The sequence below is a fragment of the Aedes albopictus genome, chromosome 1, assembly GCF_035046485.1.
Source record: "Aedes albopictus strain Foshan chromosome 1, AalbF5, whole genome shotgun sequence".
Taxonomy (NCBI): Eukaryota; Metazoa; Arthropoda; class Insecta; order Diptera; family Culicidae; genus Aedes; species Aedes albopictus.
The window spans coordinates 263,126,577-263,153,924 of NC_085136.1; the positions used below are offsets into that span (position 1 = coordinate 263,126,577).

Genomic DNA, 27,348 nt, shown 5'->3' on the forward strand with positions numbered 1-27,348 from the left:
ATGCTTGGTACATTTCCTGAACCACCTGACGGTACCCGCAATAGGAACAATCGGGTAGTTATGTCCATGATGCCGCCACCTCCACTCTACACCGCTAACCCTTCCTCTTCGTCGACGACCACCGCAGCACCTCGCAGGCCGAGCGAATCGATTAGTGGGTCTTCCGCTTCCGCAACCACAACGGTGGTTAATATCGTCACTAGTTCCCCGGCGGATACGGCAGCCATGGTAGCGGCCGCCACCGGAAATTCCGAATCAACCGTAAAACAGCTAGCCCCGCAGTATCAGTGCCAGATCTGTTCCAAGTGCTTTAACAGTGTAACCACCCTGTCGGTGCATTTGAACTCGCACGAGAATCAAATCGAATACCGCGCCAACCCCGGCGCAGCCACGTACAACGGGCACATCGTGACGGCCGGGGGCCATGTAATCAAAACGGAACCGCAACCGTTCCAGATTCTCTCCCCAGCGGCGACAGTCTACAGTGGAGGAGTCCACGGCTTCCAAGTGGCATCCGCTGGGGCTGCCACCGGCCACACATGTCAAATATGCCAGAAGGTATTCAGCTCGGGCGAGCAATATCAGACCCACATGAAGATCCACGAGAACGAGTTCCGGAATCGGGCACTGTATCAAGCTAGTAGTAGCAGCAGCAGTGGTGGCGGGGGCCAGCAAACCACGGCGGTTGTGCAACAGATTTCGTTAAAGGAGCTGGATCCATCGGAGGAAGAAGACGGCGGGAAGCCAATCGATTGCATTGTGTGCCATAAGAAGTTTCAAACTGCCACGCAACTGGCAGTGCATTTGAGGGAGCATAGCTCCGAGAAACCCTACCGGTGCACCGTCTGCGGTAAGGGCTTCATTCAGTCCAACAACCTATCTACTCACATGAAGGTCCACTCGGGCCAGAAGCCGTTCAAATGTGATATCTGTGGTAAAAACTTCAGTCAATCGAACAATCTGAAGACCCACGTTCGGACCCACACAAACGAGCGTCCCTACGCATGCGCAATCTGCGAGAAGCGTTTCAATCAGAAGAACAATCTGACAACGCACATGCGGACCCATTCGATGACCTGCAAGGTCTGCCAGACGCCATTTCACCATCCGACGGAACTCTCGAACCATGTTCGGATTTGCTACGCAGACCAGAAGCCCAACATATGCTCCTTTTGCAACAAGGTGTTCATGAACCACGAGGAAATGAGTGACCACATGAAGCAGCACAATCAGGTCAAACCTCACAAATGCCAGATTTGCCAGAAAACGTTCACCCAATCGAACAACCTCAAGACCCACATGAAGACACACATCTTCCAGGATCCCTTCAAGTGTTCGTTCTGCTCGCGGTCGTTCCCCAACGAGGAAGAATTCAGTCGCCATTCATTGGTGCATTCTTCGCCGAAACCTTTCAATTGTCCCTACTGCGGAAAGCAGTTCATCCAGTCGAACAACCTGAAGACCCACGTAAGGACCCACACCGGTGAGAAACCGTACAAGTGCTACATCTGCGACCGGCTGTTCAATCAGAAGAACAACCTGAACACCCACATGCGTATCCACCAGGGTCTCAAGCCGTTGCATTATTCTAGGAACATTAGCAGCCCCTATCATCAAATTTGACACGCTCTTGGCAGCTTGGCCATACAGAGCTTCTTCCAATCTTGATAAATTTTCGAGATTGGTAAATCTACCTTCGGCAGATGTGTCCTTAAAAATGCTTTTGAATTTCGGCCATTCACGAGCCTCTCCACTAAATTTTGGAAGCTTGATTAATGCTTGCCTCGTCGCATTTAAAGAACCTTCAGACTGACGTCTGTTTGCCACATCTTGTTGAATTTTCAGCGATTCATTTAGCTGGTTCGCTAAATCAAACTTCACTTTTACGTCCAATAATGTTGCTCGTTCGATTTCCAGATATTCGCATTTGGCGCAAAGGAATCGCTCTTCTTGTGACGGCGTATGCTTAAGGTGCACACAACTAAGGTGGAACCACCTATCACAATCGTCACAAGACACCATATTATCCTTGGTGTCAGCTTCCTTGCATAAACGGCAGTTTCCGTTCTTATTTTCCACGAATTGGAACATAGCTTTTGATTTTGCCATCGCAAATGTTCACTTTACTCTCACCTGGTTGTTTGCTGCTACTTTGCTTCTCTGTTTCCTTTTGCCGGATCTGCGCGTTCACTTCTGATGACAGCTTCTAAAGGTATTTCCAAACCTTTTTGTTAATTCACACACTGCAGTTTCACTATTTTCAAAAATGTCCAATGTCCTAGTTTCACTTGAATTACCACTCTGGGTTTTAATATTCAACACACAAGGTATTTTAGACACGATTCGTGAATATCTATTCACAACTTTCGAATGTTTGCCACTATTGGCTCAAGATTTGTAACAGTTAAATTTTGTGACAATGCACAACACTCAGACTGCACTCCTGGCGACAGTAAACCACGTTACAAAATCAATCACTGTAGCTATTTATTACGACAACTTTTTATATTGTCGGAGTCCTTTCCACTTATTCTAGTTGATCTCCGCGCGCCGGTATCACTGCACAATTTCAACACAACGTCGCGAGTACTTTCCTCTCTGGTAGTTCACCAAAATGTGACACCGGAGCTTTACGGTTTTCGGATGTAGAAAACATACACTGTAGAACTGTGGTCTAGAACTAACTTTATTACTAATGCTAAGCCTTATATATATGAATGAATGTACAATACATTCTACCTGATTTGACTCATTATCTTTTGGGTCCCTTTCTTATTATCTCTACTTTGTTATCGCCGCCACTATCGGTGCGTCACTATTTTCATTACAATTTATGGGTCTCTTTCTTGGTCCTTCGTAGAAGATTAGTTTATGACGTAATTGTCTTGGGTAGCAGAGAATTATCAACTATGCGCATATTGCAACTAACAATATGCCATGCGGTGCGCTGTATAACTTAAGGAAAATGACAACTTGAGTTTGAAATGCAAATTGATTGATTCGCGTTCGTTACAAAAATAATTCTTGAAAGAATTCCCCTAGTCAACACTAACAAAGCCAATACATGAAAGAACCCTGGGAAATGACAGTATTCGATCTATCATTTTTCCTGTCTATTAATGTTTGTTGTGTATTAAATCTACATTACCGATATAAAACAACCAGTTGCGGCGCAGCTCTTTTTTGAGCCAAAATTGTTGTTGGTTCCCTAAAAACCAGGAGGAAATCGAAGGCAGCGCTGTCGAACCTGCACCCATTTCCATCGCAGAGGTTCTCCTCGCCCGGACAACCCCATCGCCCACACTATCCAAAGTGACACTCGACTCGAACCATTTCGAAAGCACACAGACTATGCTAAAGTGCTTGGAAAATATAACAGAAGAACATCATTTCTGAGCACACTAAAAAGGTTCTCCATTAAAATTAAATTGATTTTTCGGAGCGTTTTTCCTACTTAATTAAATGCCAACCTGCTTCCTCCGGTGGTGTCTCGTTTCGCCTTCACCAGCCCTGTGTCTTGTCAGACACTGTCCTAGGTGGAGCCAGTGATGCCACATACACAGATTTACCTAGAATTACACAGATTTTTTCCCATTTTAACCTACAGATATCTGTGATCACAGATCAAAGATTTTTGCAATAAAAAAGATTTTTAAGATTTTTAAACAATGACAATGACTTTCGGTAAAAAAAAGGTTTATTATAATTTTCATGTACTCAAATTTAAATAATAGAAAGTGAATCTTCTAGTTGGATGGCCTAGGCCAAGCTTCAGGCGCATTGTTTTCGAAGTTCTTGTGGTTTCTGATGATCTTCAGATGCAACCTGGGAGTGTTTTGGTCAACGTTATTCTAAGAACATTTTTTTCCGTTTCTTTTTTAAACAAATTGTTCAAAAATATCCGATTTTGGAGACATTAACCTATCACAGATTTTTACTAAGATTTTCTGAAATTTCCTACAGATGAAAAAGATTTTTTTGACCAAAATCACAGATGAAAACCGAAAAAAATGTGGCAACACTGGGTGGAGCGTCAGCGCTCAGCGCGCTCGCGGACAACCCTCTACCTCTTCATTCCATCTGCTACTGTAACGCTCGTAGAGTGGAGTCTTCTTCAATCAACGACCCACTACTGTGTGCTTGAAATTATGGGATTTGGACAGACAATCAAGTACGCATGCTGTAGCTAGGTATTCCTACCCTGTAATTCTCTACCATAATGGACGAGTAGCACATGGAGCTTCATCGTCGTCGCTGATTGATTGCGAACCCTGCGATGTCATCGTCGATATGAAGCCGACAACAACGTATGTTGTTACGACGGATGGACGACGCACCGCAATCAATCAGCAAGGTGTTTTCCATTGGACCGCGCAACAGCAACCGAAAATTCGATTCGATTGCCCAACGAACACTCGATTCTCGCATCGATTCGAGAATGATTTGGTCAGCCATCAGCCAGCCAACCAGTCAGTCAGTCACTCAGTCAGTGGGTCAACTTGCTGTGCATCTTCGATTCGATTGGACGGACAAGTGGTTGGCTTTGGAGAGGCACTTTATGGAAGGGGGATTTTCGAAAGATGGATCTTCTGTTGCGAAGGGTATCGACGACGACGAGAATTGGAAACAAAGTGCACTTTTGCGGGGGAGTGGGTGCATTAGTTGCCATATTCGCTGGGTGATTAACAAGTGCCTAGTGACTAGTGGATTGAGATTGGGATTGATCATTGAAAGGCAAAATGGAAGGTCCAATAAGAAATGGTTAGGCAATAATAACTACCATTTGATCAATCGAGTTTAATGATGCTTTTGAATTGGCATTGGGGCATGACTTCAAGTGGATCACCCACGCTGCTTCTGCGGGTACTTTCGACTACTAGCAAGTTGAGTGGGAGTGAATAGCGTAGGGATTGCATTTTATGTGAATGTAAAATAATGATCCTTGGTTTTTGTGTTTAGTTGAAATAGTAACATTTTCAGTGCTGATTGGGTTAATTTAAGTTTTATGAGATATTCATGATGGCCATTCTACTTGATAATTGATGGACTACTACAACTCATAACGGCGAGTCTGGAGCGGACCTGGTGTGATGGTTAGAATACTTGACTATCACGCCGAGCACCTGGGATCGAATCCCACTCCCGACAAACTTACAAAATGTGAGTTCTTCCTTCGGAAGGGAAGTACAACGTGGGTCCCGAGATGAACTAGCCTAGGGCTAAAAATCTCATTAATACAGATAAAAAAAACGGCGAGTCTATGACGAATGAAGACTTCGCCTCCATTGGCCTTAGTCCTGGGCCAATCGCTTCCAGTCAGTCGCCTTGAACGTTTAGAGCCCTCGAGAGTGCGCGGTCTACCACGAAGCCGACTGCCTCCCGACAAGATGAACATAACAAAAATATATCATAATTATATCTTAATGTGATATAACTAACAAATTATGTTACAATTTTGTTATGATATGGACTGTTTATTACTTTTTCAAACTGAATTTTTAGAAAATATATTATAATCTTTTGTAACTAAAATTGTTACAAAAAATCAGAACAAACTCTGTTATAACTTTTTTATTTTTGCAACTGAACAAAATGATCAGTTGAAAAAATAACATAATTATATCAGAATATGAAATAATTTTAAATTTAAACTAAATTACAAAAAATAATAAATTTGATGTTCGTTTTTTTCATTGCTTGCAGGGCAAAAGGTCGACGGATAACAGTTAAAAGATCAAAATATGCTTATAAGGAAACAGATTTATTCTGTGTAATTGAAAAATTTAAGAAAAAACATTCAATTCAACAGCAATGCAGTTTTGCTTGTTTTTATTGCGTAGAATGCCGGAAGCGTATCCGGCACAGTGCTGAAAAATTCATTTCGTCATATCTAAATTCAATCACCTACAGCTCATTTTTGAAGCTGAACATGAGAATATGAAATATTAAAAACTTGTGCGGCTAGACCAGTTCTTCAGGAAAATCACGGAAAACCCGCTATTTTTCGAATATTTAAGGTAAATGCACCGACTACCTTAGAAAAATGCCAATGGTATTCACGGTGAACATCATTTGGCATTTTTCAAAGGTAGTCCGTGACATTATCTTTAAATATTCGAAAAAAAGCGGTTTTTTCCGTGACTTTCTTGCAGAACTGGTCTAGCCATACTAATTTTTTACATACCATATTCTCAGGTTCAACTTCTAAAACGAGCTGTAGGTGGTTGAATTTCGATATGACGAGATGAAATTTTCAGCACTGATCCGGCTACCCTCAAAACTGAAAAGCACTTATATTTTTCCAAATTTGAATCGATTTAAGTGAACTTCGACTCGTTTAAATAAGAAATCATTTTTTATTGATTGGTTATGCGAATAGAACGGTTGGGTTACGCGGTATTCCCAAAAGACCAAATTTTCTGGAACATGTCCTTATGCTATTGAGGGGCCCAGATGCAAAGAGGTGTAAGTGACCATTTTGTCGAGTTTGAGTTGAGCATATAAAAAATCTTCAAATTTCAAGCTTTCAGGAACTTTTTTAAGATTATTTTTATGATGATTAGAAAAATTACAATACATCAGATAAAATTGGGTTGATATTGAAACTCCATACATTTTGTATGGGATGAAAAATTGATGAAAAACTCAAAGCTCATTTACTCGAAAGTGGATTTTTGTAACTTACTTCCCTTTGCTTCTAATCCCATCTATTCTAATATCAACATTGTTGGAGTTAACGTATTGAAAATACATGGTCTCTCGGGAACCATGCTCCGTAATGATTACTTTGAAGTTAATATTTTGGGCCAAGGTTGGGCAGATATGCTGTTGCAGCTGGTCTATGGAAAATTTCACGCCTATGGCAATTCGGGATTTCCTTAACCCACGGTGACCAGATTGGTTCAGTCGGATTTGTTCTAGATGGGAAAAAATAAATCTGGATTAAATGAGACCAATATTGTCAAAATCGGAGAAAATTTATCGCAGATATAACCATTACATAGTTTACCTTCTTTAGTTTATTGACTGCTGTTTCATATTATGAAGTAAAAATAAAGGCATTGCAACTTCTAGAAATTTTATCAGACTCTTCCGTATTTTTTATTTTATTGTTTGTTTCAATTTGAGTTTTTGGGTAATTATATCATTATAGCTACTGATATGTTTATCTAAGTATTTATTTCCTTCTTTCAATATCCCAGTCCCGTTACGGTGCTTAATTCCTATCACTTTTCTATGATTCCTAATTCTTATAGGTTAAGTATTTGTAGCTTCTAAAAGTGATACATCTGTACATGAGTTTTTTTTATGAATCTCAAAATTGAGTAAATATAGTTGGATTTATATGTCATTTAAACAGTACTGCTATTCTAACTTCTAAATATAACGTCCAAAAGTACCGAAAAGACTATGTATTATGAAGTAATGAATGTTAGTGAGCGTGGAGATAGCAAATGTGGTACTAAATAATTCGAATCAATAAAAATGTCAACTATACAGCCGATTCTGCTCAATTGATGATTGCATTTGTCTATCATAAGTTTTTTTTTCGACCTATTATTATTCGACCATATATTCATTGACATTATGTCATAAATATCTTTTTTCATTACTAAAAATAATCTAAAACAGAATAAAACTAAATAGCATCTGCAGAAGTAATCATATCGGCATATGATATTATTGTGTTCAATTAAAACAAAATCATATTTTACCTTCGCTCACATAGGTACGTGTATTTATAATCGCCGTTCTCGCAGCGCGAAGAAAACAAAAACAAAACAAAACATCTCCGTCCGGAAACAATCATTAACGACTAGCGTGTTTGTCGCCGCCAAAATGCACTCCATGACGAAGCTCAATCATAAATAGTCGACTAGCAATATTTTCGTCGTTCTCTTTGTTCCTTGGAAACAGCCGACGACGGGCCATGCGAACGCCACCACTGTTATTAGTGTTTCAGTGCGCATGTCTGCGCAGTGCGCACCGCGATAGCGCTGTTGGTAAGAGAGAGAGAGAGAGGTTCATTGTTTGATCTTGCATTCAAATCTCTGTCTATTTTTGTCCTGCGACTGACAAACAAGAGATGAGGGAATAGGGAAATTGACAATACGTAGAACCAGTAAAGCTTCTTTCGTCGCTCACTTCAGGTGCTGCAACAGCCTCATTGTTAAAGGCGACAGAAAATTTACGATGGCAGGATTAATGGTTCGGATCCCGTCCGGGTTTGTAAGATTCATAATTAACTCGAAAGTTTTTTTATGTGACCTATAATTTTCTAAAAATAGAATATCACACTTAAAATAATTACCCAAAAATTTAGTTTTTACCCTATTTGATTTTACCCTAATTTAAAATATCAAACAGTATTATAATTTTGATATATTTTATCAAAAACTTAGAACAGGGCTTGAAATATTTTTGATGTATTTGTAACAAACTCTGATACACTTTTGTTAGAACTCTTATGATTTTTAGTTAGAATTTTTGTTAGTTTAACAACATCCTGCATCTAAATTATAACTGCCTATGTTAGAAAAAATCTGTATAACATAATAACATATTATGATATAATTTTTTTATGATCGCCTAGTCGGGCTGTTTTTGGTTCTCTGATGAATATAGTTTTATCTTGTCGTTCCTCTGGCATACGAGCTACGTGTCCAGTCTATCGTAGCATACCGTGCTTTATTCGCTTCACTATATGGCGCCATCCACAAATTACGTTACGCTCTAGGGGGAGGGGGGTCGAAAAATGTTGATTTTAGCGTTACGTAATAAATGGATGCTGCCTATGTATCTCTTATGTATATGTATACTTCGCACAATTCGTTGTACATGTGACGCCATCGGAAGCCATCCCAGTTTACCGCCAAATACACAGCGAAACAAAAATTAACTATTGATCTGTCTCAAGAGCAAACTTATGTGTCTCCGACGGATTTTGGGCAGCTGAATTCGGGATCAGATTTGCCCCAACACGTCACAATTTTGAGTTATACCTGAATTTATATGGCAAAATATGCGGTCTTGGCCTTTTTAGATTGCTAGCCATTAAGCATGGAAATATTTATTTTATGCAATCAAAGGGTAAATTGGTCAATTAACATCTAAATTAACGACTCATACAAAATATTTCGTTTTATAACTTCGAATTTCCCATACAAGTCACCCTCTAAAAGTTGCATGCAAGTTAACCTACTAACATAAAATGCGGGTTAATGACCCCAGGTAAAAAATAAAAGTTCAAAAAATCGCCAACAGCTCATTTCTCAACAGAATTCATCCAAATTTTGAACACAAACTCACACAACACTATAGTTTTGGAAATATACGGGATCAACATTTTCTTGGACTTCTGGACGGAGTAAGGCTGGTGGGTCACTGGGTCAAGTCGGGCAAAAATAAGACCAAGTACGATTTGCACCCCCATAACTTTCTTCTTAACGAAGTATTTCAATGGGAGTTTGCACATTCCGTTGCCTAACGATAGTTGATGTTGCTACAGGTTTGAACTTGAGATTTTCCGATAGGTTTCTTTTGAGTTCTTGGGATATTCAACATTTCTGAACCATCCAAGTCTATATTTGCATTTGTTGTTTTCAAATGAAATTAAACACGAGATATTATTCCCTTATTGACCCCATAGGTCATCGGATACATCTTAAGAACATGTACTGCCCTTATAGTACTATTAACACTTCCTGAATATCTCGATGGATTGTCCGAATCCGTCCTTACAAAACATAAACACTTGAAATAATCACCAAGGAATATTTTCAATATTTTTATCGCTCTTATTTTCACCAAAACTCGAACATCTGTATAATGTTGGTTATATCAACGAACAGTAGAAATTTTGGACGATCTAATTGAAGTCATGCCTTGACTACATATATCCGTACATGGACTACAATTAGACCTATTTGCATGCGGAAAGCAACGGTTAGCTCCAGAAACCAATACTACACCGAACAGGAGTAAGTTAATTCCTCGACTAGATTCCTGAGTACCCGGGATGGCCTGACTGAAGTCAGGCCTTGAATTAATTGAGCTGTAGATAAACTGTAATCACATTTTTTTTACCTATGTGGAACCTCTGTGCACTATATAAATTCGTATTCTATCATGTATCATTAAAAAAGGTATCGCACAACTATTCCTGGGATAATTTGATGATCTAAGCGAAGTCATGCCTTGACTTCAGAGAACCATAGACGGACAACAATGAGAGTTATTTGCACACGGAGAACAATGGTTAGCCCCAGAAACCAATACTACATCGAACTGGAGTTAGTGAATTCCTTGACTAGATTCCTGAGTGCCCAGGATGGCATGGCTGAAGTCTGGCCTTGAGATCATTGAGCTGTAGTTAAACTGTAATCACTACACTGACTAAAATTAGACCTTTTTGCATGCGGAAAACAACGAGCAAATAACTCTCATTGTTGTCCATCCATGGTTCTTTGAAGTCAAGGCATAACTTCGCTTAGTTTATCAATTTTTCCTAGAAATAGTTGTGCGAGACCTTTTTATTGACACATGATAGAATATGTGTTTATGTAGTGCACATTATAGTCAGTCTGGCGAATAGAAAATCCTAAGATCTGCAACAAAAAATACCAGCAACACTAGAAAAAGTTCAAGTTTTCAACAGACTCCGTGTTTTGGTTATTATCTTTACAGATGCAATAATCCCTCATATTCAAACTCTCTCGACATGTCAAGTTCAACTGGCTCCGATAGCTCTATCTGCCAGACTGTGTATTTAGAGACTGTAGTGCACATTGGTTATACATAGGTAAAACATATTTTACCTTTTTAAACAGGAATTCACTTACTCCAGTTCGATGTAGTACAGGTTTCTGGAGCTAACCATTGTTCTCCGCGTGCATAAAACTCTCATTGTTGTCCATCTATGGTTATCTGAAGTCAAGGCATGGCTTCGCTTAGGTCATCAAATTTTTCTGGGTATAGTTATGCGAAACCTTTTTATTGACATATGATAGAATATGAGGTTATGTAGTTCACTGAGGTTCCACATAGGTAAAACATGTGATTACAGTTTATCTACAGCTCAGTGAACTCAAGGCCTGACTTCAGTCAGGCCATCCCGGGTACTCAGGAATCTAACCCTGTTCGATGTAGTATTGGTTTCTGGAGCTAACCGTTGCTTTCCGCATGCAAATAGGTCTAATTGTAGCCCATCTACGGTTCTCTGTAGTGAAGCCATGAGTTAAATCAGATCGTCCAAAATTTCTACTGTTCGTTGATATAACCAAAATTATACAGATGTTCAAGTTTTGGTGCAAATAAGAGCGATAAAAATATTGAAAATGATCCTTGGTGATTATTTAGAGTGTTCTTGTTTTGTAAGGACGGATTCAGACAATCCTTCGAGATATTCAGGAAATGTTAATAGTACTACAAGGGCAACACATGTTCTAAAGATGTCTCCGATGACCTATGGGGTCAATAAGGGAATAATATCTCGTGTTTAATTTCATTTGAAAACAACAAACGCAAATGTAGACTTGGATGGTTCAGAAATGTTGAATATCCCAAGAACTCAAAAGAAACCTATCGGAAAATCTCAAGTTCAAACCTGTAGCAACATCAACTTTCGTTAGGCAACGGAATGTGCAAACTCCCATTGAAATACTTCGTTAAGAAGAAAGTTATGGGGGTGCAAATCGTACTTGGCTTTATTTTTGCCCGACTTGACCCAGTGACCCACCAGCCTTACTCCGTCCAGAAGTCCAAGAAAATGTTGATCCCGTATATTTCCAAAACTATAGTGTTGTGTGAGTTTGTGTTCAAAATTTGGATGAATTCTGTTGAGAAATGAGCTGTTGGCGATTTTTTTAACTTTTATTTTTTACCTGGGGTCAAACGGGTTAATAGCGCCAGCAGGCCAGCTATTGCCGATGCGCTCTTGCGTCTAAAAATGGACTGCAGAACGGTGAGTCGATAAGGAGAGCGTTCAATATAGCTCTGGTCCTCACAAGTTCCTACCTCATGCTTCCACGGGTCAAGCGATGACAAAGACCGCCAGCTAAGAGTTGTGTGCTTAGCTGGTAGTGCAGCCTGGGCACTGTTGTCCTTCTGACTTCAGCTAGATTGAGGAGGTACGATCCGAGTGTCTGTTCACCAAGGAGGTGCGGCTCAAACAGCGTCTGTTCTGGCATCCAGCGGCTGAGTAAGAAACGCTGCACCACGCCCAGCTAGATCCAAGGTGGTAGCCCCATCAGCGTGGTCGTCCCAGTGTTGATTGGGACGTTAAACAGAACTGGCACGATGGCCCTCCGGCGAGACAGGAGTGCTGGCGTAGTCCCAATAAGCCACCCGTAAAAATCCCCATTGCGAATAACATAGGAGACGACTCGATACAATCGGCAAAGACCCACGCGACGAAATAAGGACTACGATTGGAAACTTGGAACATGGAATTGCAAGTCACTAGGTTTCGCAGGATGTGGCAGGATCATTTACGACGAGCCACATCCCCGCAACTTCGACATCGTGGCGTTGCAGGAACTTTGTTGGACTGGACAGAAAGTGTGGAAAAGCGGGAATCGAGCGGCTACCTTCTACCAAAGCTGTGGCACCACCAATGAACTGGGAACAGAATTTATAGTGTTGGGCAAGATGCGACAACGTGTGATCGGGTGGCAGCCGATCAACGCAAGGATGTGCATGTTGAGAGTTAAGGGCCGTTTCTTCAACTACAGCATCATCAACGTCCACTGCCCACACGAAGGGAGACCCGATGACGAGAAAGAAGCGTTCTACGCGCAGTTAGAGCAAACATACGATGGCTGCTCGCCGCGTAACGTGAAAATCGTTGTCGGCGACATGAACGCGCAGGTAGGAAGGGAGGAAATGTACAGACCGGTAATCGGGCGAAACAGCCTGCACGCCGTATCGAATGATAACGGCCAGCGATGCGTAAACTTTGCAGCCTCCCGTGGTATGGTAGTCCGAAGCACCTTCTTCCCCCGCAAAGATATCCACAAAGCCACCTGGAGATCACCCGACCATCAAACAGAAAACCAAATCGACCACGTTCTAATCGACGGTAAATTCTTCTCAGATATAACCAACGTCCGCACATACCGCAGTGCGAATATAGATTCGGATTACTACTTAGTCGCTGTATGCATGCGCTCAAAACTTTCGACAGTTATCACCACGCGTCGAAGTCGAACGCCGCGGCTCAACATCGAGCAACTTCGTAACGTAGAAGTGGCTCAAGACTACGCGCAGCAGTTAGCAGTGACCCTACCAACGGAAGAGCAGCTTGGCGCAGCTACACTTGAAGATGGCTGGAGGGACATCCGATCCGCCATAGGTAGTACCTCGGCTACAGCACTAGGTTTCGCGACTCCGAATCACAGAAACGACTGGTACGACGGCGAATGTGAACAGTTGAAAAACGAGAAGAATGCAGCATGGGCGAGAATGCTGCAACACCGTACGAGAGCGAATGAGGCACGTTACAAACAGGCGCGGAACAGGCAGAACTCAGTCTTCCGGATGAAGAAGCGCCAGCAGGAAGAACGAGATCGCGAAGCGATGGAAGAGCTGTACCGCGCTAAGGAAACACGAAAGTTCTACGAGAAGCTGAACCGCTCGCGCAGAGGCTTTGTGCCACAAGCCGACATGTGCCGAGATAATCACGGGAATATTCTTACGAGCGAGCGTGAGGTGGTTAAGAGGTGGCGGCAGCATTACGATGAGCACCTCAATGGCGACGTTGCAAGTACCGAAGGTGGCGTGGTAACAGATCTAGGAGTATGTGCACAAGACGAAAGACTTCCGGCCCCTGACCTTCAAGAGATTGAGGAGGAGGTTAGCCGGTTGAAAAACAACAAAGCCGCTGGAGCAGATCAACTACCAAGCGAGCTTCTAAAATACGGTGGAGAAGCACTGGTGAGAGCACTACACTGGGTCATTACCAAGATTTGGGAGGAGGAAGTATTACCGGAGGAATGGATGGAAGGTATCGTGTGTCCCATCTACAAAAAGGGCGACAAGTTGGATTGCGGGAACTACCACGCGATCACACTACTGAGCGCTGCCTACAAAATACTCTCTCAAATTTTATGCCGCCGTCTATCACCGATTGCAAGAGAGTTCGTGGGGCAATATCAGGCTGGATTTATGGGTCAACGCGCTACAACGGACCAGATGTTCGCCATCCGCCAGGTGTTGCAGAAATGCCGCGAATACAACGTGCCCACACATCACTTGTTCATCGATTTCAAATCGGCGTATGATACAATCGATCGAGACCAGCTATGGCAGATTATGCACGAATACGGATTCCCGGATAAACTGATACGGTTGATCAAGGCGACGATGGATCGAGTGATGTGCGTAGTTCGAGTATCAGGGACACTCTCGAGTCCCTTAGAATCTCGCAGAGGGCTACGGCAAGGTGATGGTCTTTCGTGCTTGCTGTTCAACATTGCTTTGGAGGGTGTAATAAGAAGAGCGGGGATAAACACGAGTGGGACGATTTTCACGAAGTCCGTTCAGCTGCTTGGTTTCGCCGATGATATTGATATTATTGCTCGTAAATTTGTGACGATGGCGGAAACGTACATCCGACTAAAGAGTGAAGCCAGGCGAATCGGATTAGTCATTAATGTGTCGAAGACAAAGTACATGATGGCAAAGGGCTCCAGGGAGGAATCACCGCGCCCGCCACCCAGAATTCATATCGACGGTGATGAAATCGAGGCGGTTGAAGAATTCGTGTACTTGGGCTCACTGTTGACCGACGACAACGACACCAGCAGAGAAATTCAGAGGCGCATTGTGGCAGGAAATCGTGCTTACTTTGGACTCCGCAGAACTCTACGATCGAATAAAGTTTGCCGTAACACGAAGTTAACTATCTACAAAACGCTGATTAGACCGGTCGTCATCTATGTGCAAGAAACATGGACCCTACGTGCAGAGGACCAATGCGCTCTTGGAGTTTTCGAACGGAAGGTGTTGCGGCGGAGTGCAGATGGAAGACGGGACTTGGAGAAGGCGAATGAACCACGAGCTGCATCAGCTGCTGGGAGAACCAACCATCGTCCATACCGCGAAAATCGGGAGGCTACGGTGGGCGGGTCACGTCATCAGGATGTCGGATAGCAACCCGACTAAAATGGTTCTCGAGAGTCATCCGACCGGTACAAGAAGACGTGGAGCGCAGCGAGCTAGGTGGGTCGACCAAGTGGAGGACGATCTGCGGACCCTACGCAGAGTGCGGAACTGGAGACAAACATCCATGGACCGAGTGGAATGGAGGCGGCTCCTATGTACAGCAGAGGCCACCCCGGCCTTAGCCTGACCGTACGTACTCTTGCGTCTAAATTCCAGAGTGACGTAGGGATTGGTGGAAATGGAAATGGTTCAGTGAGTCGGGGGTGTATTCCTGCCTCATGTGGTTCTCAATAGTCGAAGAATTTTGTTCGGAGTACAAAATGAAGTGCATTCAGGCTCTAAAACTGTGCAAGTATGGCCATAATAATGAACAAGGATCAAGCCTCCCTATAATCTACCAAAAGTGGTGTGAGTTGCATGTACTTCCACAGATAGATAGTCTCTTTTATATAGCCACGTGTTCTCCATTCCTAAAGCCAAGACCTAATAATAAATGTTACCCACAACTCATGTGCGGCGCAAATTGAGCTCACCAATTTACCATAGTTTTACATCAATATTTAATAATTGGTTAGACTCCACATTAATATGAATAAAAAAAATACCTGAAAACCAAAACGTCACTAGCCCCGGTGGAAGTTTATCCCATTACCACAGTGTAAATGAATCATTAGATTTTGAGGTACGGTCGATGTCCCACAATCGATTGAACTGTTTCAAGTATATTTTCAGTGCCGAAATTAATCCGGGATGTTCATTTTCGTGCCCACCAGGAAAGACCACAGCCTGAATTCCGACCGAAAAACCCGACCGCCAGACGCACGTGGACACCGGATGATGTGGTGCGCTTCTGGTTCTATCGGAACAATTTTGTACTCTATCCAGGTAACAAAGTGCACCCCTCTCGCTATATTTGTACGACCAACAAAAATTGCCAATTTGGCACACGTTCGTTCTCATCCGGTACTGCGATGTGGCTACTATACTGCGCTGCTGCTGTTCATCCTCCCTCATCGTCATCTGTTGGGGATGGCTTTTGATACACGGTACACACTACACAGTGACTTTGGTTCGGAACTATACAACGAAAATAACCGCGACCGCTACCGGCGGTGCGGTGGCCTCGGCCTTGCTAGTCGAAAATTCGCCAAACCCAAGGTATTGACAAAATGCGGTTTATATTGAATCCTCACATACTGTCGGCGTCGTCGTCGTCGTCGTCAGTTATTGGAGTTGTTGGTTGGAGAGCAGGCACAGACGGCGCGCGGTGCACTTTCATGTGTGTTTTTCTCGTTGCACAATATCTACCGCGTGGGAAAACCGTCGGGAAAATGGGACAAACTGATTCATAAGTTCGATCCACCACCATATGCACTTATCTATAGATTTCTATTGATGTACCGTGACTTCGTGGAATTTATCAACTTTAGTTCCATTCCATTCCAAAATAACGCTTTAAACTTAAATCAAGTTGTTAAGAATGACCATCATCTGATCATGCCATTGAAAAATAGCATTTTACCCCAACTTACACCAAACCTCCATGAATCTTTAAAATTTGTTGACAGTAGACGGCAGCTTGTTAACTAGGCCAGCCCGGTACACTTTTTTGTGCCCCCAATCCATTCGATCAATATGCAAATTCCCGACAAACGCAATTCATCTCCATTTCCCAATAAAGCGAAGCACAGGCGTGACAGGCACTTTTCTGGGAAGGGTTTCCCGAATAGAAACCAACAATAGTGCTCTCCATTAATCACCTTTAATTGAGGGGCTGCCTGCGAATGATATCACCTTCTCCCACGTCAATCACAGAGCGCGAGCTTTGTGACATTTGCACCTGATTTTCACCCGTTCGTGATGGAACCGGGATAATCTTTCACCATCATCAGCTGGCATACTAGCAGCTAGTGATATCCATCCGGTGAAGTTTGCGGGCGAAAGACGATATTTGAAAAACGTTGGATCCGATCTACTGATTTTGGGTATAGCGAAGATTCCATATCGCTGCGCTTGGGTCATCTATCATAGGGAGCAGTCTTTTCTTCTGTTGTCATGAAAAGGGGACTTTGTGTTCCACTTTTTGTGAGTCTGTCATCTAGGATTAATTTGAATTGCAATGTGCCTGTATAGATTTCCAAATGATTTGAACGCCTTTTCTCTTATGTGCATACATAATATATTCGACGTTGCACAGTGGCTGATTTCGTCATTTTAGCGCGCTTAATTAATAACTTTTTTACTATGAAGTTTAGCGTCATGGTGTCTTCGGGAAAGTTTTTCACTATAATAAGGAGCTTCTTTTGAGCTCTTGTGAAAAATGATCAATCCCCCTAAAAGTGGGATAGAAAATTTATTTTTTGAATTTTTCAAGATACGAGGTTGGTGTCCTCACAAAAGTTGTAGAAAATGTTGTTTGGAGCAACTTTGCCGAAGACACCAAGTTTGTAACTCCGTTACTTTTCAAGATACGTTACGTTTTCTTTCATCAACCCCTTGAAAAAGGTTTTTTCGCCATAACTTTCTAAATATTGATTGTACAATTTTCTTATGTTCTACAAAGTTATAGATAATAGAAAAATACACAACTTTGCCGAACATGACATCCCGCTAATTCCAAAATTAAAATAGTTATAACGGTTTTTATAGTTTTTTGGGCCATATTTCAAGCATATACAACTTAGCTATAGGCAATTATATGCAAATTTCCTTTTACGCATGTGAAAGTACATGTACTTGCCTCTCTTAGAAAGCCAAAATCATCAAACTGTAAGAAACTGTAAGATGGTTTTTGTATAGAAACTTACATCCATTTATGTTACTCTTATATGGGATTCAGGCCCGTGCACAGAACTGAAGGTTCAATGTCGGTTTGAATTTACCTTCTCAGCATGATTCCACTGGTGTGGTCTGCTGGGAATGTATGATCGAAAGGAATGTGAATAACATGTGCGCTGCGCATGTTACAGCTGTTAAATCGTGATCCGACGAAAGAAGTTTCACTTTATGCGTTTTTTTTCGTAGACTACGTGGAGCATTGTGAGTTAGTAAGAAAAAGAAGTAGTTGGTGAATTTTTATGTAACGTACTCCAGAATGCACCACAATCCATTGCATATATTCACACACACGTACAATAGCAATAAAAATGCAAGCTGACATGAAATGTCAAATAAGTATGTTGAAAATATATATAAATCCCATATAAGAGTAACATTAATGGATGTAAGTTTCTATACAAAAACCATCTTACAGTCTCTTACAGTTTGATGATTTTGGCTTTCTAAGAGAGGCAAGTACATGTACTTTCACATGCGTAAAAGGAAATTTGCATATAATTGCCTATAGCTAAGTTGTATATGCTTGAAATATGGCCCAAAAAACTATAAAAGCCGTTATAACTATTTTATTATCGGAATTAGCGGGATGTCATGTTCGGCAAAGTTGTGTGTTTTTCCATTATCTATAACTTTGTAGAACATAAGAAAATTGTACAATCAATATTTAGAAAGTTATTGCGCAAAAACCTTTTTCAAGGGGCTGATGAAAGAAAACGTAACGTATCTTGAAAAGTAACGGAGTTACAAACTTGGTGTCTTCGGCAAAGTTGCTCCAAACAACATTTTCTACAACTTTTGTGAAGACACCAACCTCGTATCTTGAAAAATTAAAAAAATAAGTTTTCTATCTCACTTTTAGGGGGATTGATCACTTTTCACAGAAGCTCAAAAGAAGCTCCTTATTATAGTGAAAAACTTTCCCGAAGACACCATGATGCTAAACTTCATAGTTAAAAAGTTATTAATTAAGCGCGCTAAAATGACGAAATCAGCCACTGTGCGTTGTGATGGGTGACCCTTGTGCTCACCGAGTGATCTGCATCGATTTGTAGTTGAATAGTTACGGCGTTTAAAATATTCCTAAGGCCGGCCCTCCATAAACTACACAGACTCTTAGGGAGGAAGTACAGTTAGCCTTAATGGATCGCCAATCCGGAGACGGCGGGTTCGATTCCCGTTCCGGTCGGGAAAATTTTCTCGACTCCCTGGGCATAGTGTATCATTGTACTTGCCTAACAATATACAAATTCATGCAATGGTAGGCAAAGAAAGCCCTTCAATTAATAACTGTGGAAGTGCTCAAAGAACACTAAGTTGAAGTGAGGCAGGCCAAGTCCCAGTGGGGACGTAGAGCCATAGAGAAGAAGAAGAACAGTACCTTTTTGTGTTCGTTGGAATGCATCATCATGAAGAGGCTCACTAAGCTCAGTTTCAAAACTAACTGACGCCCTCAACTATGCATTCGATTCACGGCCAAGAGCTTTTCATTATTTCGGGTCAAAGTTTTCTTGACTTTCTTTGGCATTGAGTATCTTCGTGCCTGTTACACGATACACAGCTAATCGGGTTCGGTATTTTTTTTATCGAAATTTCAACCGATGAGCGCTCGGTAATGGGATTTTAACGAAATTCTGTAAAATTTTTACAAATTTCAGTAAAATATTATCGTTTATCTAACAAACTCTAACGAACTTCGGTAAAAGTTGCTGCCTTTACCAAATTTTTCCTGTAAAAAAAAAACTTAACGGTTGAGATTTCGGTAAAACATTACTGAAGTCGGTGATTTTTTTTCTAACTGTGTAGGCCAAGATGAGAAGCAGGCTTAATCTCAGTTGGGGCGTAAATCCAAAAAAGGAAGAAGTAGTATTTACTGCCTTCTCAATTTTCAGCCTTTTGTAATTTCAGCCTTATGTTACAGTTTCTTAATTTCAGCCTTTCGTGTTCAGCCTTTTGAGCATTCAGCTTTTTGAAATTCAGCCTTATGTGACCACCCCCCCTCGAGCACGGTCCATGTCTCGTGTCCATAACGGACCACCGGTCTTTTTAGCGTTTTGTACATGGTGCATTTTGTGCGTGGGTGAATCTTTTTCGAACGTAGTTTCTTCTGGAGCCCGTAGTAGGCCCGACTTCCACTGATGATGCGGCTTCGAATTTCACGGCTCACGTTGTTGTTAGCCGTCAGTAAGGATCCGAGGTAGACGAATTCCCCCACCACCTCGAAAGTATCCCCGTCTATTGTAACAATACTACCCAGACGGATCTGTTCGTGTTCGGTTCCGCCTACCAGCATGTACTTTGTTTCTGAGGCATTCACTACCGGTCCGACCTTTGCTGCTTCAAATTTCAGGCGGGTGTACAGCTCTGCCACCATTCCAATGTTCTGGCGATAATCTTCGTGTCGGCTGCAAAGCATTCAAATTGACCGGATTTTGTAAAAATCAATCCCTCGGCTGTTGAGCCCGGGTCGTCGCTTCACACCTTCTAGAGCGTTGTTGAGCCACGTGGAATATGCTTGCAAGAGGGTGAGCATGGCGATTACGGCACTATCGAAGATAATTGTCTCGAGTAAGCGTAGACTTCTCGCGTCAGTAGCGGTCTCCATACTACGGTATGGTGCCTCTGAATGGTCGAGCGCGCGAGAGGTCAAGCGAAACGTAGAGCGGCTCGAAAGTACACACAGGTTGATGGGCCCAGCGCATACCGTACGGTGTCAAAGGACGCGGTATGCGTTCTGGCGGGTATGATGTCCATAGAACTTGTGGTGTCAGAGGACGAGGAGTGCTTCGCGAGACGCGGCACAAGAGGCGCGAGACGGATTGCCAGATCATCGTCGATGTTGAAATGGCAGAGGGATTGGTCATCCTCCAGCAAGAGCAGATGGACACACAGGCTCATACCGAACGTGTCCAAGTGGACGAGCAGGCCCCATGGCGAGGTGAATTTTCACTTGACACAATTTCTGTCAGGCCATAAGTGCTTTAGGTGGTATCTGCACAGATTCGGACATGCAGGTTCTCCTACATGTCCGGAGTGTGCAGACTGCGACGAGACCGCGGAGCATGTGCTCTTTGAATGCCCACGCTTCGTGGAGCAAAGGTCGAGTATGCAGGAGGTATGCGGTAGAGACATCACTCTCGACAACATTGTTGAAAGGATGTGTACGGGGGAGTACAAGTGGGATGCCGTTTTTTCCTCGGTATCTCGAATTGTCAGAGAAAATGGCGAGCCGAACAACAGCTAGTTGAGTTGGCTCCCCCTCCCCATCCAGGAGCTTGAGCCCAACGGGTAGTCTATGTACTAGCCAGAGCCCGAGCCTCCGAGGAAGAGCGAACAACTTAAGGCGGTAGCAGGTGGAACGCTCACCATTAGAGTGTACACATTGTACGAAGTCTTCCGGTCGGTCAAAGACCACGGTCTATACAAATTTGTTTGTTTGAACGAAAGACCACGCGGGGAGGGGGGGGGGGGGGTAGTGTTCGGAATATCCCAAAAAATTACCACGTGGTTTATGGACAGCTCCTTACGAACCAAACTGCTTGACTTTAAGATGTCAACGACCATCTGAACAACTTTGATGAAGACTGTACCTTTGCAAATTATCAGGATTTCGAGAAGCATAAATTTACTATCAAGGGAATGCATTATTCAACTGAGTGTTTCAATGCTTTTTCAAGTGAGTCCGTACTTAAATATGACGGGTAGTGTATGTCTTTCTATGAAAAGTGCGTGTTCCTTTGTTGCCAAGGCAGTTGCGACTCAATTATCTTCGCTGCACTGCAGTCTCCAAGAGCCCGCCGAAGTGCGATGCATTGGGCAGGATGAGGAAGAAGGCGGGTGTCGACAGATTAGTAACTCACCAGCCCTAAATGAACGAAATGAACTGCCTTCGTGGTGAAACGCTTCGTAGGATACGCTCGTTTATAGATGGCTTTCAAAAACAGACGGATCTTGCGTGGTCTCCCTTGTCACGGTGAAGGGCCTACTCGGAGTGACTCGGGTAGCTGGAAGTTGGCCGATCTGTTGACGGACCGGGACGGGATTCGCTCGGGTACATTGAACACATCCTTGAGATACATCACACAGCTCAGTGAAGCTAGGTACGAAAGTTGTAGGTAAAGTATGATGATAATAAATTGTAAATATGGGTGGTACCAACACTATAAGGCGACGAAAACGCGAAGCCAAAGACACCGCCCAGATGTGCTTCAGAGAACCCTTAACCCCAGCCCTTTCCAAGCCCATCCTTAAAACATTGGGACTTACTAACCTCGAGCTGCCACGAGTACCCTGGCTCCGACCCATACTAACTATGGTACATATATAAGATTGCATTTGTACATATCATACAAAAATTGAACTTTGGCTCCGCAAAGCGTTAAACGCGATTGAGCCCCAAATAAATGAACTAGAAAAAAAAAATGTAAATATGGTTGTACCTACCTAGATTGAATAAAGGAGAAAGGCACTGATCTGGTGGTAGTGCCTCGCCTGTTTTATTTGTCGCTTCAACAGGCTATGGGCGGGCCTAGCGACACTCTGGTGGTGGTTCAGGAGGCGAGGAGCCCTAGATGTGGTATCCAAGAGACGTTGAGGAGGCGAATTCCCGATAAGGTGTCAAGATGCGATGAGACCTGCACTGGAATCAAGAGACAGAGAGTGCTGGCTGATCGATGGACGCTGGAGCTGGATGACAGAAGATACTCGGGTGGGAAGACTCCCTGTTTTTCTATTTGTTGTTTTAACCCACGAGCGATCGCGCTGTTGTATTTTGTACAACACGTTGAAAAAATCTCGCTTTTTGTACTCTGCATTAGCGATGTGCTGACGCAGGTAGTCAACCGCGCGAGTTACGGAAGGTTAACAATCGGTACCGGTCATCTTCCATGGGCTGGCCAATATTCGTCGCAAAGTTGCTATGGGTTTTGCGAGGAGATGGAAACCGTACATTCATGTCCAAGCCTTCGTTGACTCGTCCATGTAGTTGATCAGCGATAACTGCTAACTAAGTACAAGTTCCGTAAACGGCTTCCGAGGCATTCGTAAACGTGTATAGTTGCACCACAAAAATCGACGCTACAAGACCCAACGGGTCAAATACAATAGATAGCGGATGAAATGGATCTCTTTGATCTCTTTGAACCGAAATTGGCCTCGTTCAGGTTTTCAGCAGATGCCCAACATCTTCATGGTTTCATCCAGGTTGAATCACTCACTGGATGATTGGGTGCCACTAGTTTGTTGGACGTCGTCGCGTAGGTCTTTGCCGATTGTATCGAGTCGTATTTTCTCTTATGTTATTCGCAATGAGGGCCATCGTGCCAGTTCTGTTTAACGTCCCAACCAACACTGGGACGACCACGCTGATGGGACTACCACCTTGGATCTGGCTGGGCGTGGTGCAGCGTTTCTTACTCAGCCGCTGGATTCCAGAACAGACGCTGTGTTACCGTACGGTAACATTTAATTTGATTTGCCATGATGTGGGTCAGTAGGGACCGAAAACTGATCAGCTAAAAAAACGATCGATTCAAACTGTGCGGGCGGCTGACAAACAACCGCAGGCAAGACACACAAATGAGTGGGTGGCAACGTGAAGATGACGCCCATGATAGACGGACGCTACACTCGGGACGGTCATAATGAGTGGCACAGAGGGATCGTGGATGAGAGTGATGAGATTTTTTTTTTATTCTTAATCACTTAACCTAATTTACAGCTCTATTGTCCACTAGGGCACTACGTGAGCGAATTCAATTGATAACTGCACTTACATTTTTGTACAGTTCCTATTCTAACTTTATCGAACTGGTTGCCTTTCTGCTACTTTCACTTTTCTACTCTATACATGGTAGAATGATGAGCACAAGGATGATGGATGGCCGTTGTTCCTTTCCAGTCCGATTGGGGGTCCATTATGAGTAGCAGTTTGCCGATGTCCAGGTATCCGGGTCCGTTTGAGCCACGGGGCTCAGAAGAGGGTCAGTGTCAGCCGCTCTAGGGGGAAGAGCAACCGACGAAAAATTGCAAGTGCCGGGGCTGGGAATCAAACCCATGACCATCCGCATATGAAGCGAACGTGTGACCAACTACGCCACGGGCCCCGGCTAGTGATGAGATAGCCGGGGCAGTTAGTGGATATCTTTCGATGAGTCAAGATCACGGAAAATTAGAAGTTTTGGTTCGCGCTATTGGAAGGGAAACCGGGTGTTTAGAAGATTCTGGGCACGTGAGTTTGTTCGGTCCCTGGACATTTTTAACGGAACAGGAGGACCATTTCCCAGCCGTGGTCCCGAAGAAGTCCGATACGGGTGCGTCGGAGATTTTCCCACTCCGGCAATTACGAAGACTGTAGGCACCGTTAAGTGGCCAATTTTCCGGCTTCTACTGGGATATACAAGTATCAGCAGGGGCCACAAAACGCCGAGTCCCCGATCTACCACGAAAGCCATCATCGAAGCCACCTAGTTTGGCCATCCATCCGAGTGCCCTTCCAAGGAACCACGTGGGCGTTGCCCTACCAAGTCTCTACCAACGTTCGTCGGCTTCCACAAGGCCGCCGGGTGAGTTTCGGACCCCTGGCGGTGAACCCATCATCACGTGGAGGATCTCGACCGACCAGCGACCGCCCACCCCGGCTACCCGCGGCTACAACGCCCTCGGCTGGCAGTCCCGTTCAACACCAAGCTCTTTCCAACGTTCGCCGGCTACCGCCAAGCCACCGGTGAGTCTCGGATCTCTGGCGGTGAACCATCCGTCACGGTTGAGGATACCTGCCAGCAATCGACCAACCCTATCGCCCACTCCGTCTACATCCACCGACCGCCAGGACGTCCTCGGTTGCCAAGTGTGTCCCGTCGCCCATCGCCGAATAAATCACCGTAAGTCAAATTTACATTTTCTCATTAGGACTCCCACATCCGAAACACCCCCTACTATCTACGCCCTGGGACCCGGGAGACAAAAGACGGCCTTGAGTGCCCACCCCGGAAGCGGCCGTCGGCTGAAGACTAGCTGCTTGGGGCTTAGGCCAGTTCCCGTCTGGGACTGAGCAGCTTCTCCCGGGGTCAAATCGTTTCAGCTGTTTGAGCCGCACCTGCTTGGTGAACAGACACTCGAGTCGTACCTCCTCAATCTAGCTGAAGTCAGAAGAACAACAGTGCCCAGGCTGCACTACCAGCTAAGCACACAACTCTTAGCTGGCGGTCTTTGTCATCACTTGACCCATGGAAGCATGAGATAGGAACTTGTGAGGACCAGAACTATGTTGGACGCTCTCTTTTTCGACACACCGTTTTGCAGCCCGAACGACAACGCCGATGGAGCTCAGTATTTGAGACCCGAATTATATACCACAGACATCGATTGATGAAAACCTGTAGCTTATGTGTGGTCTCTGCTGATATGCACTACGTTTCGCTGGCATACTACGGCACAAATTTCACGTTGGAACTGAAATTTCGAATTTCGGTGCGTAGACTGATCTGATTGGATTCCCATATATATCGTAAAATCTCAGAAGCAGTCCTAGCCTTTTTGATCCATGCTCCTATGTCGATCAAGGTACCGCCGTCTGACGCGATCTGGCTGCTAAGATATTGAAAATGTTCGACCATTTCTATTGCTTATCTAGCTACTGTAAAGTTGGTTGTCCGTGTTGACATCCAACGATTTGGTCTTGCTAACGTTGATGATAAGACCCGCCGTACAGCCCAAGCAACAAACAGTCACGGCAGCGCAGTAAGTCACAGTGACTTTTGTGCAACCCGTACATGCGCTGCTGTGACTGTTTTGTAACCATGTGCGTTGCTTAGGAGGAGCGATTGGCTAGGTCGTTGAGCTTACTCTGCATGTCAGAGCGCCGGGTTTCCAATTAGCCTAGTGGTTAAGGCTATGGATCACCAATCCGAAGACGGCGTCCCTGCCCCATAATATACAAATTCATACAATGACCGCAAAGAAAGCCCTTCAATTAAAAGCTGTGGAAGTGCTCTTAGAACACTAAATTGAAGAGCGACAGGCCAAGTTCCAAAGCGCACGTCGAGCCTCAAGGAAGAAAGAAGGCAGATGTCAGAGCGCCGTTGGGCTAGTAAGGCAACATCATCGGCCAAATCTAAGTCGTTCGAATGCTCCATAGTGATGAGCTGCCATACTAAACTGATTCTATTCATATAAAACTTTTCAATTCTGACTCATTACCTGAATGGAGGTTTGGGTGCAATTGGCAAAATAGTATACATACTTCTGTACAGATAACCAGACTGATATCAAAGCTCTTGTTTCAGCTCCAACACCAGGTTGAAGGTGGTCATCGCTTGCCAGACTCAAATCGAGTAGCTCGTAGCCCTCTGAGCCAACTAATCAATGTCAATTACATCCCCATATGTTCGGGTGCAAATTGACGAAAAAATAATATAAATATTACCTACGTGTTTGACTGTCAATGCCTGGTGCTGCTTCCTTAGTCATGCAACAATTGGTGATTTACCTTTTAGTTGCTCAGTCTTTTAAAGCCCACCAGTTCAGCCCAATATGGATACAACAAAGATATGTATGTAAAGCTAGTATATTAATAGTTCACTTTCTGTTTTACTTTCTCCCTTGTTTCCGTAAACGGTGACGGTAGGTACAGATCGCCACACAGGCTTACACCAAGCCAGGTGTTCTTTTACAAAACAAATTTTACAAGGATATTTGCATTCCGTACCCATGCTGGCTTCAGATAGGCTATGGCAGTGTTAGGATAGATGTAAATTTCCTAGTTGCTTGCTAACTTCTTTCCCGTTCTTTCGAGAGGTTTATGTGAAATTTCTGCTTCATTATTATTTCAGCCGATAGTCTTGGGGGTCACGTAAATCAGTGGCAAGGTTTTGGAAGATTTGCGATTCAACGGTGGTTTATTTATAGCGGACGGACCATACTTGCTGGTTAAGGATAACTTAACATTGTTGATACATGCATATCTTCGAATTTGGTTAAATACTTTAAAATTAAGCCAATTGAATCGTTCTTTTGTTGTCCTGCAGGATGTATTTCAACACACCCCGTTTTCCTTCGCTTCTGTAGCGTGTCACACTGAAGAGTGACACACTGATGCATGGCTGGTGTAATAAGCCATTAAGTGTTCCTACGTAGTTGGTTGGCAGGTTGTGGTACAACCAACTTGTTATGACCAGAGTGCTCTCATAGCTGACGACAAGCATCAGAACAATTAGCGGTTGGCTTGGCAGCAATCTTTACGAACCGTGAAACTTGGAATGTGCATTTTAGCAGCTAGCAAGCATCGTTTTCAGCTCGGGAGGTATTGCTACGCTTATTGTCTTTCACGCGTTGGGTGGTATAACTATGAGT

At 43.5% G+C, this 27,348-nt stretch overlaps 1 protein-coding gene across 1 annotated transcript; it reads left to right on the forward strand.

The window, feature by feature from the left end:
• Positions 1-25,334, forward strand: LOC134285918 (gastrula zinc finger protein XlCGF57.1-like). Its single transcript, XM_062847485.1, has 3 exons — positions 1-1,577; positions 24,553-24,878; positions 25,300-25,334. Exons 1-3 carry the CDS (start codon positions 1-3, stop codon positions 25,332-25,334), a joined length of 1,938 nt encoding a protein of 645 aa, XP_062703469.1.
• Positions 25,335-27,348: the final 2,014 nt, after the last annotated feature.